Source organism: Carassius auratus, chromosome 42 (genome assembly GCF_003368295.1).
Source record: "Carassius auratus strain Wakin chromosome 42, ASM336829v1, whole genome shotgun sequence".
Taxonomy (NCBI): domain Eukaryota; kingdom Metazoa; phylum Chordata; class Actinopteri; order Cypriniformes; family Cyprinidae; genus Carassius; species Carassius auratus.
Genome location: NC_039284.1, coordinates 12,280,112 through 12,294,777, shown reverse-complemented (window position 1 = coordinate 12,294,777; position 14,666 = coordinate 12,280,112). Strand labels below are relative to the sequence as shown.

General features: G+C 34.8%; 1 protein-coding gene across 2 annotated transcripts in view; it reads left to right on the top strand.

The window, feature by feature from the left end:
• The window catches only part of LOC113060672 (mirror-image polydactyly gene 1 protein-like), a 66,335-nt gene that overhangs the window by 1,264 nt on the left and 50,405 nt on the right, over positions 1–14,666 (top strand). Inside the window, exon 2 of one of the 2 annotated variants that reach the window (XM_026229786.1) lies at positions 3,595–3,686. The exons of the other annotated variant lie outside the window; for it this stretch is intronic. Within the exon in view, the coding sequence (XP_026085571.1) occupies positions 3,641–3,686 (46 nt within the window). The 5' untranslated portion in view covers positions 3,595–3,640. The remainder of the gene's footprint in view (positions 1–3,594; positions 3,687–14,666) is intronic. 2 annotated transcript variants of the gene reach the window in all.

The window sequence follows — 14,666 nt, the reverse complement described above, 5'->3', positions numbered from 1 at the left end:
ATCCATCAACATGATTTCTGCCCGAGTCCCGTCGGATTGCATCAACTGTGGGGATGAAGCATAAACTGTATAAAAACAGGGATGAAGACGTCAGCTCCCATGATTCCACACTCAGTCACGGTGTCATCAAACTACGCTATAGTCTTTGTTTATTTAAAATACGTGCCCTCTAGCGGCAAAAAATTACATAGTGTGTGGAAAATGTTGTTTAATTTTTCATTCATTAATTTTTTATTTTATTTGCTTTATTACGTATTTGGGTTAAAACATTTTTTGACAGTTTTGACTTTTTACATTTTATTTTTAAGTTTATAACTATTAATAATAGCATTTATTTTAAATGTAAAAAATGAACAGATTATGGCTGTAGAGTGATATTAATTTAAAAATGAATTTGACTTAAAACAAAAACAAATGATCATTCTTCACTTGATCATTATTTCACTTGATTGTTATTGCAAGGATGATAGTAGCTATATTTTCTATTAAAATTTAATGAATAGTCAGTTATGTTATATTATATTAAATATATATAGTATAATTTGCAAAGAGGACCCTAATACCTTTATGACAGTGTTAAAGTTATCATCATCATAATTATTGTTATTATTATTATTTTATCACATATTTTGACCTTTTTATAAAATTCTAAATATGGTACACATTTAAAAAATTCAGCTCAGACATCCTTAATCATTGATCTATACAAACCCAACTAAATCATTATCATGTATTGTAAATATATCATAGTGTTTTCAAAGAACAGTTTAACATTAACATGATGCATATATATATATATATATATATATATATATGTATATGTATATGTATATATATATATATATATATATATATATATATATATATATATATATATATATATATATATATATATATATATATATGCATCATGTTAATGTCAGGAAGGAATCTGGCGTTGTATTCATTTGCTTGTGTGTTTTTTTTTTCTCCTTCAAATTATTCATGTTCAGATATAGTTGTATGAAGGTGGTCTTAAATCTGTTGGAGTGGTAGAGAAATATAGCCCTAAAAAGCACTTGGACATTTAAGTCACAGTTCAAATTGACTGAATTACATTTGATTAGATATGAAAGATCAAAACAAGTGTAATTTACAACTAAATTATGCCAAAGCTTTTAGTGCATTCAAATTCTCCTGGATAGTTCGTATTGACTTGTGAAGTCATAATTAAGACATCAGTTTACTTTCAAATTACTTTGGTTGGAGTTAAAGGGCATTGTACCTTTTCTGCATAAAATTCAACAAGAATTTTTTTTTAATTCTACATCTACAAAATGATGAATAAAGAATGCAAATTGGTGTGTTTTTCTTTGTTTTTAATCCAATTTATGAAACTTCTGTAAACTTAATTATGTATTCTCTGGTAGTTGCAAAATACTATGGAATTTTGTACATACAACTTTTTTTCCCACTTACAATACAACAAATGTGACCCTGGACCACAAAACCAGTCTTAAATCGTTGAGGTATATTTTTAGCAATAGCCAAAAAACATTGTATGGGTCAAAATGAACGATATTAAGTAAAGATCATGTTCCATGAAAATATTTTATACATAATAATAACTTAATTTTTGATTTGTAATATGCATTGTTAAGAATTCATTTGGACAATTTCAAACGCGATTTTCTCAGTATTTAGATTTTTTTCATCCTCAGATTCCACAAATTCAAATAGTTGTATCTCGGCCAAGTATTGTCCGATCCTAACAAACCATACATCAATGGAAGGATTATTTATTTAACTTTCAGTTGATGTGTCAATCTAAATTTTTCAAAAAATTTACACTTAAAGGGTTAGTTCACCCAAATAACTAAATTATGTCATTAATAATTCACCCTCATGTTGTTCCAAACCCGTAAGACCTCCGTTTATCTTCAGAACACAGTTTAAGATATTTTAGATTTAGTCCGAGAGCTCTCAGTCCCTCCATTGAAGCTGTGTGTACGGTATACTGTCCATGTCCAGAAAGGTAAGAAAAACATCATCAAAGTAGTCCATGTGACATCAGAGGGTCAGCTAGATTTTTTTTAAGCATCAAAAATACATTTTGGTCCAAACATAGCAAAAACTATGACTTTATTCAGCATTGTATTCACTCGCAGTCTGTTGTGAGATTTCAAAACAATGCAATTTAGTGATATCCAGTTAGCAAACGAATCATTCGATATAACCTGATCTTCTTGAACCAGTTCACCAAATCGAACTGAATCGTTTTAAACGGTTCGCGTCTCCAATACGCATTAATCCACAAATGACTTAAACTGTTAACTTTTTTAATGTGGCTGACACTCCCTCTGAGTTCAAACAAACCAATATCCCGGAGTAATTCATTTACTCAAACAGTAGACTGACTGAACTGCTGTGAAGAGAGAACTGAAGATGAACACTGAGCTGAGCAGTTTAAAGAACAAAAGATTGACTCAGCATCTGTAATATGGTTTGCTATAAATAGCACGTAAAACAAACAGGATTCAGCTTATATATGTTTCTGTTGATGGATATATAAGGCTTCCCAGACATTACAACAAAAGTAATTAAAAAAAAAGACCTGGACAAATCATTCACTCTTGTTCAACGCGAATGCTGGAATATGAACAGTCATTTATTTCGTCATCCCCCGGGTGGTGATATCGCACATGCACAGATGAGATCTGAATAGCACACTATATGTATTTAAACTACACTCATTTAAGCTTTGTCAGTTTAAACAATTAAGGGCGAATGGAAGATTTGTGCATGCGCTCATCCAAAGCGCGCAAACCCATGCCTCAGATCGCACGCAAATATAAGCTCTCCCTGAAGTATTGTTTAAATTGACAAATTCACACAAAAAAAAATTATGTCAAAATGCCCGTATTGGTAAGTATCCATAGTATCGCAGACATAGCCGGCTGAACGGAGGCCTACTGTACTGTATCAGTGCATTCTCTTAAAGTGACAGTCTCTATATTAATCGAACAGCAACAACAAATAAATCACTCCCTGCTCTTGATTAAAAAGCTTTTGTAACTTTAATAAAGAATCATCTTTAATCACTACAGTCCAATATGCAATTATGTTTTACGTCTGATTACTTTATTCAATTTCTGTACCTAAAAACTTATGCTAGACCTACCTAAAAAAAATATTACAGTCCTGGTTGTCAGGATCTGCCAGTTACATTGTCAATTTTCCAGCTTATCTGCATGAATAATTGCATGATAAGAAATATTTATATCCATCCCAAAGCATGATAGTTTACTAGTCATCACACCTTTGTGCTTTGGAGTAACATGGAATGTCCCAGTCATAGAAACCTATTCATTATGAATGTAACAGCTTCTTTTCTTTGATGTTTTTGCAGAAAGGAAAGTAATTGTACGGCTGGTCATACAGGCACTCAGCTTTTGGTATGCCTTGAGCTTATGAGGACATTGTAGGAGAGATTAGTCTAACCCACACTGAGAGCTTGTAAACATACAACTACAACTCACTCAACACACTGAGCTCAAGCACTAGCATTCAAGAATAACAACAAGTTATTTATGGATACCTTTTGTTGAATTTAAGGGAAAGCTTCTCAGAGAGTGAGGAGGAGCTGCATCAGCTGTCATGGATGCACAAACAGGAACTGAAGGATTCACTGGTTGACATGTACAAAGGTGAGGATGAAAGAAAGCTGTCTATTGTATTCGACAGAGGTGTTTTTGTTTTGTCATGGACTGAATTTGGGAAGCTTAGTTTGTTATTGATAAGATAACTTTGTGTTTTGGTTGATACACAGTATTCACACTTTTGCAGAAAGTGCATTCTTAAATATGAGCACAAGAGGGCATCCTTATGTTATATTTTCAGAAACAGTGTCTTAAGTTTTGAGTGTTGTGGTATTACTTCAATATGTTTACCTTAAAGATCCAATTAGTTTTTATTGACTTCTGAAAAGGATTCTAACAATGACATGTATTTAGATTGTCAACTTTTTAAAAAGCTATAAAGGTTAATTAAAGCCTGAATATTATTGGCCGTTCCCTTACTAAAAGTCCTATATTATAAGATGATAAAATCAAGACACTAAATCTTCATATACCATGGTATTTGCATGTTTTTGTTTTTTGTCGATTCTTGTTGTTAGAGTAAAACCATATTTCTTTAGCATCCATAAGAATATCCACATTTCTTTGTAGAGTGATCTGTATACTATACGTTTGGACTAAGTTTCAGGTTTTGGTAAGATTATTTTTAATTGATTAAAACTTTTATGCTTTAAAATTGATCAAAATTAACAGAAAATGAATTTATAATGTTAAAGCTTTCTGTTTAAATGAATGTTGTTCTTTTTAAATTTTCAATATTATTATATATATATATATATATATATATATATATATATATATATATATATTATATATATTAATATGAAGGAAATGTAATATTGTTTGCATATATAATAATTGAAATAGTGTAATTGTAATCGGTCTAATCTATGTATATATGTTGGAGAGCTTCAACGATCATCATATGAGCTTCAGTCATTTGCTCTCAAACAGCGATGCACATTGTAAAGACCGCCGATGAGGTTCGAACCTTCATAGCATGACCTCTGCGTTGCGTGTGTTTGTCTTTTTATCTGAGTTAATGCCAGGTTAGCTGTTTCTCTGTTGTGACACATCCTGCAGTAGAAGAGCCCAACCCAAATTGTTACATCCTAGTGAAGGGTGGAGGCCAAGACCTAGAACAGGATCTACTTAGCATGTATCCTGATATCTTAGACGCCAAGCGTGTGTATGTGTGCCTTTGGGTATATGGCTGCATGCCTGATTTTTATGGGGTTGTGTGTTTTCGGTGCACAGTCATTATGTCTGCCACTTACGCATGCAAAATAATGTTTTACGATCATTAATGTTATTTGTAGGGGTTTTTTTGTGTGAGGTTTTGCATTGCAGTCACCTGTATTGAACTCAACTCCTTCCTTTTCGGCGGCAAATAAGCATGAAGCACTGATCCCACCCAATTCTTTCTTTGATCTAGCTTGAATGTTTGTTTAGTTTAAGGCTGTTATCCTTCACCACTGATAAAGAGTGTACAGCTACCGGGATCCAAGTGGCAGTTAGCCGACATTAACATAGTAATGTGCATGTTCCTCTAAAACGAGAAACGCATTGCTGATTCAATTCTGAAAGCAAGGTGTTATGAATTTTTGTTTTGAACATGACTGATTAGCAATATCAACACTGTTATAGAACATTTGTGAGTTTTGTATTGCTATTAGAGAGCAGTTCTGTAAACAAAATATTTATATCGGGACACAGTGCAGTATTTAGTTTTTTGTTTATTTATTTATTTATGAGAGTATGTTGTAAATCAGAGAATTGTAATTACATTTAATGAAGACAAACAACTGGAGGGACAACAATAGTGAAGTAAATTCTTATACTGTGTGAATAAATAAGTGTCAATCAAATTAGTGAACCAGAACTGTTTTATAATTTGCCATCAAATTGGTTATAGGTTTGTAACCAATATCCACTTCTTTAGAAGGACAGTCAGATTCCGTTATTAAACTGCTGAATATGCAGTGCAATCAAAAATAATTGTTTTTCATTTGTGGAAGTATCATAACATTTATTTGACAAGTTATAATTTATATAGTTGTATTTAATTATCTGTTTTGTACCATACTTCACATGCTTTTTATTGATTCATTTTTTTTTATCATACAGTAGTTAAAATTTGCCCAAATGTTAAAATGTAAAAAAAAAATATATATTATTAAATTATTTTACTTTGGTGTATTTTTGTTATTTATTTATTGTTTGAGTTATAATTATTGAATTAATTAATTAATTGTGAATTTTGAGTAAATAATGTGTAAAATAACTATTCAAATTTCAGCAATTGTATACATTTCCTTAGCTAAGGTTAAATTGTGAAATATAGCTATATTGCAGAATTGTATAAGTCATCAACCACCTTGCTCTTTAAATATCAGTATTGGCCATTGAATATCCCATATTGGTAGTTGCTACACATTACGATTGTTTTTCAAAGTGGCGTGGAGCATCCAAATAAGGGTGAATGCACATCTTGGAACCCAAATTGAATTCCACACCTGTGAGACTATGTTTCTCTTGAGTCTGTTTTCCTGCCGATTTTATTTGTCTGACATGGTTTGGGATAAGCGGACTGTTGTAGACTGGGTCGTGTTATTAAAATTGAGATGCTGGATTGTTTTCTAGCGTGGGTAAACTGTCCTTTTGCAGTCCAAATTCAAAGCACACACACTAAGTCCATCATAACAAACACGCTAAGTTTCCGGTGGAGTTGAATTGGCCTTCCTGACAAGAGCAGAAATAGGGCTACAGTCTCAACAAGCTTTGTTCTTAGCAGGTGGATCGACCTTTGACATAACCCGACACGCTGCCTCCCCCTGTGTCTGCCGTCCAGGAAGGAAACGTAAATGTACTGTTTGGTCCGATCAGCTTGGCTCCTCTTACGGCAGTATGTTGTGGTCCCGCTCTGCTTTTCCGACAGCCACCCACCCTGATATCACATCTCACTCTCTCTCCACCATGCTTGGCTTCACGGAGAGCAGGAGGTGCTTTGGCGATCCCTTCGGCTTCCTTGTGGGTCCCATTGAAGTTCAAAATCCCTAGAATGGAGTGCCGTGTGGCCTAACAGGCTTGTCTGCTCCCTAAGTGGGTGGTCCGCCAGTGACAGAGGGATCCCTCAGGGCTCTGTCCTCCTCTTTTGTGCCTCTGTGTTGGTTTAAGGAATAGACCTAGGATGGGCACTGCTTAACTGTGGAAGCCTGGTTACTGTGATCTGAAACCAAACAAACCGAGGAAAAAGGCCAACGCACTCACAAACATACAAAGACTCAAGCTATAAAACCCAACGAGAGGTTGGCGTCTCTTGAAACGTTCTCGAAATGAAGAATTTTTTGTGGATGTTTGGGTCAGTCTTATGAAAAAATTTCCAGGTCATATTTTACTTCAAAAGATAAATTAAGAAATTAATTCTGCATTAAGGATTTTCTTGGATTGTGACATTCCAGAATACTCTCTAATGTAATTAGCGTGGCTGTTCATTCATTTATCCATTCGTTCATTTACCTAGTATATTAAGTGTTGGTAATCTACATTATTTCACATGATTCTTTTACATGCTCATTTATTATTGCATTAAAAAAATCCCTTTATATAAATCAGTATAATTGTCAGTATTATAGTAAAATATTTTATTATAATGTCACTATATTTTTTTTCTTTAAATCTGTATAAATTATATTATAGATAAACTATATGGTTTATATACATATATAATTATTTTTATTTTGCATGACATAATGAGAATGGGGGAGGGGTGCATAATTGTAATGGAAATAATGTCACAATGCAAATAAATAAATGAAGGTCATAAGAGCAGATTTCTTTATCTCTACACTTTCGTCATATTATTCTTAAATAATAGTTTTTCTAATGTTTGCTTTTGTTTTTGGGGAGAAATATGTGAGTTCCATCCATTTGTGTGTATTTATTTTCCATGATTTTCTACAATCTCTTAAAGAATATACGTCTCTTGCATATGTCAACACTGATATGGAAACTGTTAAAATCATTATAGAAAAAATTAATAAATCGTATACCCGTTTAGTGTTTTTTGCTAAATAAGAATCCAGATATGAAGATTGTCAGGCTTATTTTAACTGATGTAATGTGTGCTATATTAAGTAAATATTTTGGCTCCTAATTTTAAAGCCTTATGATTCGCTTGAATTTTGTTTTATTATGAAATAAGCAAATTGAGTTTGAGTTAGTATCACAGGAGCTCTGATCCATGAACTCTTAAGACCTGTACTGTTTTCAGACTGACACTCATATGATGCTAAGACTCCTACCACCCAGTTGCGAGCAGGATTCCAGACGACCTAGTGATGGCCCATGAAGCAGAGAGGAAAACAAACACGGCTTGCTTTGCTGTGAACCACAGATGCTTGGGAACTATTTGAACAGGGAGCAATTTAAACGGTCACTCCTGTGGCCTGTGCTCAAACATCAAGTGGTAATGAGGACAGAGTGCCTGGTCCTGTTGCCCCAGCCTCCCCTTGGCTTTTCAACACATTCACACTCGCAAAGGATCCTGGCCGAACAATGGCAAGCCACTTTCACAGCATGGCATTTTTACTGCTTTTTTACGGACTTGTATTTTAGGAATGTTTGAACAGACCTGCAACAACCAGAAATACTGGACGTAGATGGTTGGCACTTGAGTTGGAGAACTTATTAAGAGAGCAGGAACACAGGATTGAGAAACTTTGGTCTGTCATTGAAATAAAAATGAAAAAGATTTGCTTTGTTCCTGTATACCCCTTGTTTAGCAATGCGGAAGAAAGCTATTTTCTTTGAATATGCAAGACTGATTCATTAGCCGCTGTAGGTAAATAGCTAAAAGAAAAACAAATGCTATAAATGGTGTTTACCCTACAAGCTTATTTGTTTATTATTACAAAAAAAAAGATAATAAATACCAGTTTTGCAATCTCAAGCAGCATAGCTACTGTTTTTGTTCAAAATACATATTGCTGTATCTGTTCTTATGTAAAAATAAGGTGGATACGCTCTCAGAAATTAGCCCATAAATTTAGCATCCACACCAAAGATAACGTATGGTTTATTATAAGCACAGGCTGCATTTATGTCTTCTGCTGCTTTAAATGCTTGAGCTCATTGAAGCAGGATGGATTCTGATTGGCTGTCATTGTTTTTAGCATTCATCAGCTAGAAAAATCATTTTGAAAGTGATTCAAGTGATATTGTTATCATTGCATAGTTGTGGTGTGAACTTTATTCTTTTAAATTAAGAACAATTTTTTTAAAAAATATATCTTTATCATTGACATTAGTCATCACCCTTGTTGTGAACAGGCCTTAAGAGTTCCCTTATAATCATCTCAGAAAAGGTCAGAAATACAGAGTTCGTTTGGACCTAGTGAGTTAGTGCTGCATAGTCCTCTTGTGCTAAGTGTTTAATAACTTATTCGTTCTTTAGAGAACATCATTGGTGTAGATTTGATCTAAGCAGATGTACGTGAGCACATATTCGTCGGAGACAGTCATGTGATTCCCCTATTGTACATCAGCTGCTCTGTAAATATTTGCAGTGATGTACATCCCTGAACACACAATACCTCCCACAAGCCTCTCCGCATGTGTCCCACAGTGACACCGACGTCACCCAAGTGCCTGCCGTATCCGAATATCACACATTTATATCAACTTTGTTTGTTCCCCAATGTTCTCCAGTTGGAAAAGAACCCTGGAGTGTTTTCTCACTACGGTGTCCTGCTGTTTAAAGCCGGTTTGTTTGAAGGACAGGTCGAAACTTCAAGCATCACTCATCCTTAAGGGTGATAAAAAGCAAAAAGCTGTGTTTGGAGTTGATGCTTCTGCATTGCCCAAAGTTCAGCTTTGCAGTTCGTGTTGGAGAAAGGATTTCCTGAACAAAGGAAGATGTGTTTGTTGAGGATCCTTGCACCACTAGCTATGTGTGTGTTTTAGCGCCGGGTGCTGAGGTGACATGCACAGCAATCATGCTGGATTTGGTAGCCCTTTCAGTGTTCAATTTTGACTTTGTGTGAAAGTTTTTCCATTGACGGACGTTTAGGGAAATTATAGGAATATTTGTGTTGTCATTAGAATGATCTGGAGAAGTGGTTTATTGCCATTTGTCTTCTCTTTACACAAAAATGAAATATGTAAAATTTAATTTTTGATTAATAATATGCATTGCTAGAACTTCATTATGACAACTTTAAAGGCGATTTTCTCAGTGTTAAAATTTTTTTGCACCCTCAGATTCCAGATTTTCAAATCGTTGTATCTCGGCCAAATATTGTTTGATCGTAACAAACCTTACTGTACATCAACAGAAAGCGAGCACGAGTAGGCTTTGCGTTGAGAGCGTTTGGAAGCTGTGACACAGATCCAGAGGCTGAAATTTAACAAGAGCAGCATCAGCAAAGGCGGTATGCTATGTGGTATGTACTGAAACTGTATATATTTGCTTAGCGGTTTTGGAAAATGACTAAGTTCCACTTTATGTCGTCTTTTTTTTTTTTTTTAAGCTGTACATGTGGAAAGTGCAGTTTGATGACAACATCGCATGTTGTTTACTTGATGTGCTTACGCGCCGATAGCTAAGTTAACAACACAGAGATATTTGAAGCAGTTTTACTCACCGCCTGCGGTTCCAACACACAATTGTGACCCTTTTTCGTTGGGACTGCATTATCCTTAAGAAATAAACCATGTACAAACCCGGCGTCAAACTGGGCCTTGTTTGTAAAACAAGCATCTGCGAAATGCAGGGAACAAACACAAACACTTGCACAACTCCGTTGATGCTCTGTAAAAATAAACTCCATCCACTGGTCCCTTAATGCTGTTTTTTTTTGGTAATCTGTGCAGGGTTGTCTTGCCCTGGCAACCAAAAACACACTTCTTTTGTGACATTTCGCGACGCTCTCGCTCTGATCAGTGAATGCCTCTGCTCTCAGTGCTCTGCTATACGGGAGCGCGCGCTCTTCCAGCAGAAGTGCCTCAGGACCCATATAAGGAAATTCCGCTCCATCTAACGTCACACAGAGCCATACGCGAAAAAAACTTTCCGAAACTTGTGACAAACCGGAAGAGGTTTTTTTGGAACAAAAATACTCCTTCAAACGTACTTAATTTTTGAAACTTTGTCCATGTTTAGCATGGGAATCCAACTCTTTAACAGTGTAAAAAACTCAGTATGCATGAAATAGCATTTCAACCCCCCTTTAACTTCCGACCATAAATGCATTTATGGCTGATATATAGATTTAGTTGCAGAATGTGCAAATAATACACACAACCCCCCACACACACACCTGAATATATAGCGGGTGATACATTTTTTTACACACCTTATTTATTCGAAGGAGACAGTAACAAAAATATGATGGTATGGCCGATATATAGATATTGTGTTGCATAAAGTGCAAAACATACAAAAACCCCTGAATTTATACAGTAGGTGATTATATATATATTTTTACATACATATATTTAGCCAATATTATTATCAAAGCAACATTATTTGACAGTAACAAATGTACAAAGACAAGCAGTCCCACTGGTTTATTTTTAATAAAGAATGGCTGTACATGGATAATGAGTTGAAACTTGCACTGCTTTCGGTAGAAGCGACACCGAGTCGAGAAGGAGAAACACTTGGCTGGAATGTCTTTCATAAGACAGCTGACCTTGAGTTGACTCCTTCCCTGAGCCCCACCTCTCCTGTTTGGCGTCTCTTCGATGAGTAATAACAGTCTCACGGCTGGTTGATGCCACCTTGCACTAGTTTCACAATCTTTCTGGCCACAATAAAGCTTTGTTTTCTATATGTTTCTCTGTGCCTGAGTTCAAATGCTTTTAAACTCGTATGTTGAAAGGAATGCAGTTAAAGTATTTAGTTTTGATCGGCGCATGAGCAAGGGTGGTGACACATAAAATGATTATTTTTATCATGGCACTTCCTAGAACAGCTCTGCAGGAGAGTAAATGCATTGGGATTGTCTTATCTATCTTTGTATAAAAAAATAGGTCAAAGTCAGGCATCAGACATTGATTAAAATGTGAATTCAGTTGCCTTTTCGTGTGCCAAAATTGTGAATGTGTAACAGTGCTAGAAATATGAACGAAACCTTCCTTTGCTCGCATATCGACTGCATTAAGCTCATCCTTAAATAACTCTGTTCTCCCTCCCAAATGTTAGCCAATGCAAATCTCAGCTTAGTCCATATTTACACAGCCAATTTTGAGGTTACATTCAGCAGATGAATTATCCATTCGCTGAAATATTCACTCTTGACATCGAATCGCAGAATTGAAATAAAACGTGCTGTTTGTCTAACTGCTTACAAATACAGACCTTTTAAAATTAATTTTTGGTGAATAACTGTGCCAATCTGACTTTGTCAGCGATTTCTACATTTAGGAATTAAACGAAGAGGTTATTGATGGTGGAAGTGCAACAGAGAGCTTTATACAAAAATATAGGGGTCTAAATGGGTGATTGAGTTTAAAAGACGGGTCAATTTGTAAACTGCTTGACTAAATATTAATATATTTTAAGATTTAACATAATGGTTTTATAAAAATATATGTATACTGCTATAATATACTTTATGTAGATATGTGTATATATAATATACGTTATGCATAGGAGTAATGTGAATTAATATTCTGATTATCTGTGCAGTGTTTTCTGACGTTGGCTGACAATTAAGGTTTATCTATATTAGTCTGACTCGAGTTGTAAATTTTTCAAGTGTATTTTATGCAGTGATTCCGGCTTGAATCATATCTCTCATGTCATAATTAATAATGGACAGGATCAAACACACAATGCAGAGCATTTCAGGGTTTATCCTGTTGCACATCTTGGGGGGTATTTGGCTGCTTTCACTCATTCGAAGCAGGCCTGTTTAAAGGCAGTTGTGGAGTGGGGGAAGAGCTTTCTTTACTCGTAGCATGGCTCACGCTTCTCTTGCACCCAAATTAGCTGGATATGGGGAAATTGAGGCACTCATCCTAGTAGATTTTGGAGGGTCATTTCTCCTCCACCGTTAATGCAGGAGGATCAGTGAATCGCAGCCTGATAGACTCCACCGAGGACGGATCCATCAAAGAGATCGGAGATGCTAGCGCTAGCTCATTTCCCACAGGCTCAATTCAATTATCACTGCGCCTGCTCTGAGAATGAGCTTTAAGACGCACGGTCCTGCTTCACAGATCCCACTCTCCCTGCTAGACGTCTCCATCATCTAAGAAACATAAGGCCTACCTAGGGAATTTTCAAGAAATGCAAGGAATTATGCTTTTTATTTGAGAGCTTGCATTATTTTAGAGTGACATTGATGGTCCTGGAGGATTTGTTTTAAACTAGCTTTTACGTAACGATTACATATATATATGCATATCTCAAATAAAATTAAGGATGGCTTAACAGAATCCCAAACTTGATTTAGAGCTCCCTCTAAAATGTTGTGTTTTTCTTGCTGAAGATGATGAACTGAATACAAGTAACTTTTCCAAGTAGGACACATTTTTTTATTTATAGCCTGTTTGAGTGGGTTTGTTCGCTAAAGATCCAACAAGCTCTAAACCCCATCAAGTTTTGTCTTTCATCTGGATTGTTCAATCATCCACTTGATCCAAACAGTATTTTTAGTTAGGAGTACCACAAGTTGAAAATAGTTTATGCATTTTCTTTTCTTTTGGCATTTCAGCTAAATATAAGATCAGGGTACAAAGTTGGTGTTGGTCCGAAGTTTATTTGTGCCACAGATGTTGAATAGCCTCAGCATCCATTTGAATAATCATTAACTTATACTTATACTTTTTACTGTCTGAAATATAAAAAGTTATTATAGTATCTTGGTCTTGATTCGAGGATACTGACTGTCTCTAAATAGTTCTTATTAAATAACATTAAGAAAAAGAAAATGTTTTTATTGTTTTAATTTAAATGTTATGCTGTATACAGCAGGGTTTTGAAGACTGAGACCACATCGAAAAGCAGGGATTCAAAATGAAATGTCATACAAAGAATCAAAGACATAAAATACAGCTTATGCCAGCTTGAGTGGAACATGCCTAATAATAATAATAAATATCATGTCCATTTTCAATTGCATTTTTAGTCAAATTTTTAGGCTGATTGCTGCTAAAAACAATATATACGTGGAAAAAATTATTAAATTATTAATTAAATTATTTTAATCATTTATTAATTCAATTCAATACATAAGTATTGTTGTTGTTGTAGTTTTTTGCATTTATTCATAACTCTATTATTTATAACTCTATTATTATTTATTAAATGAGAGAAGCCTAATAGAAGCCTTTCTTTCAGTAGTGTTCTCTGACATTATATGGTTTGCTTTTAATGCTTTTAACTTTTGCAAGTTATTAAAATCAAGTTGTTGTTTTGGAACCATTCAGTTAAAGGCTCTTTAAAGAAAATCTGAAGAGACTTCTTTTGCAGCAAAGAACCTTTTTTTAGACAAAAAGCTTCTTCTATGGCATCCTGAAGCACCTTTATTTATTTTATTTTTTTCATTTTCCATCTGTTAATGTCAATTTATGAAAAATGATTCTGAAATACACAGAATCATTTTTCATAAATTGACATTAACAGATGGAAAATGAAAAAAAAAAAAAAACAACAACCCTCCAGTGAGATGGAATCAGCCTACAGCACATGTAACTGATTGACAAAAACAGTTTCTGTTGTTAATATCTGTCAGGGGTCAATAAAATCTTTTGATCCAGGAAAAGTCAAGACCATTCAAAGCTTAACGACAGCCCGCAACAATCAAATTACACGGTGGAGTGCTCCCAGGTGCTTGTGCGCACCTCCCCTTATAAAAGAGGCTGTTTATCCATATCAAATCATGTCAAATCATCATCCATATTTATTCATGTCTGCAGTTTTCCTCCTGCGGCACAAGCATGCTGTACAATTAAACCTGCTTTAAGACTCTCTCCACATTAATGTCCGTATCAAAATTCATAAAGAATCGGTAAGATGAGAATCCTGAGCTCATAGAGTCA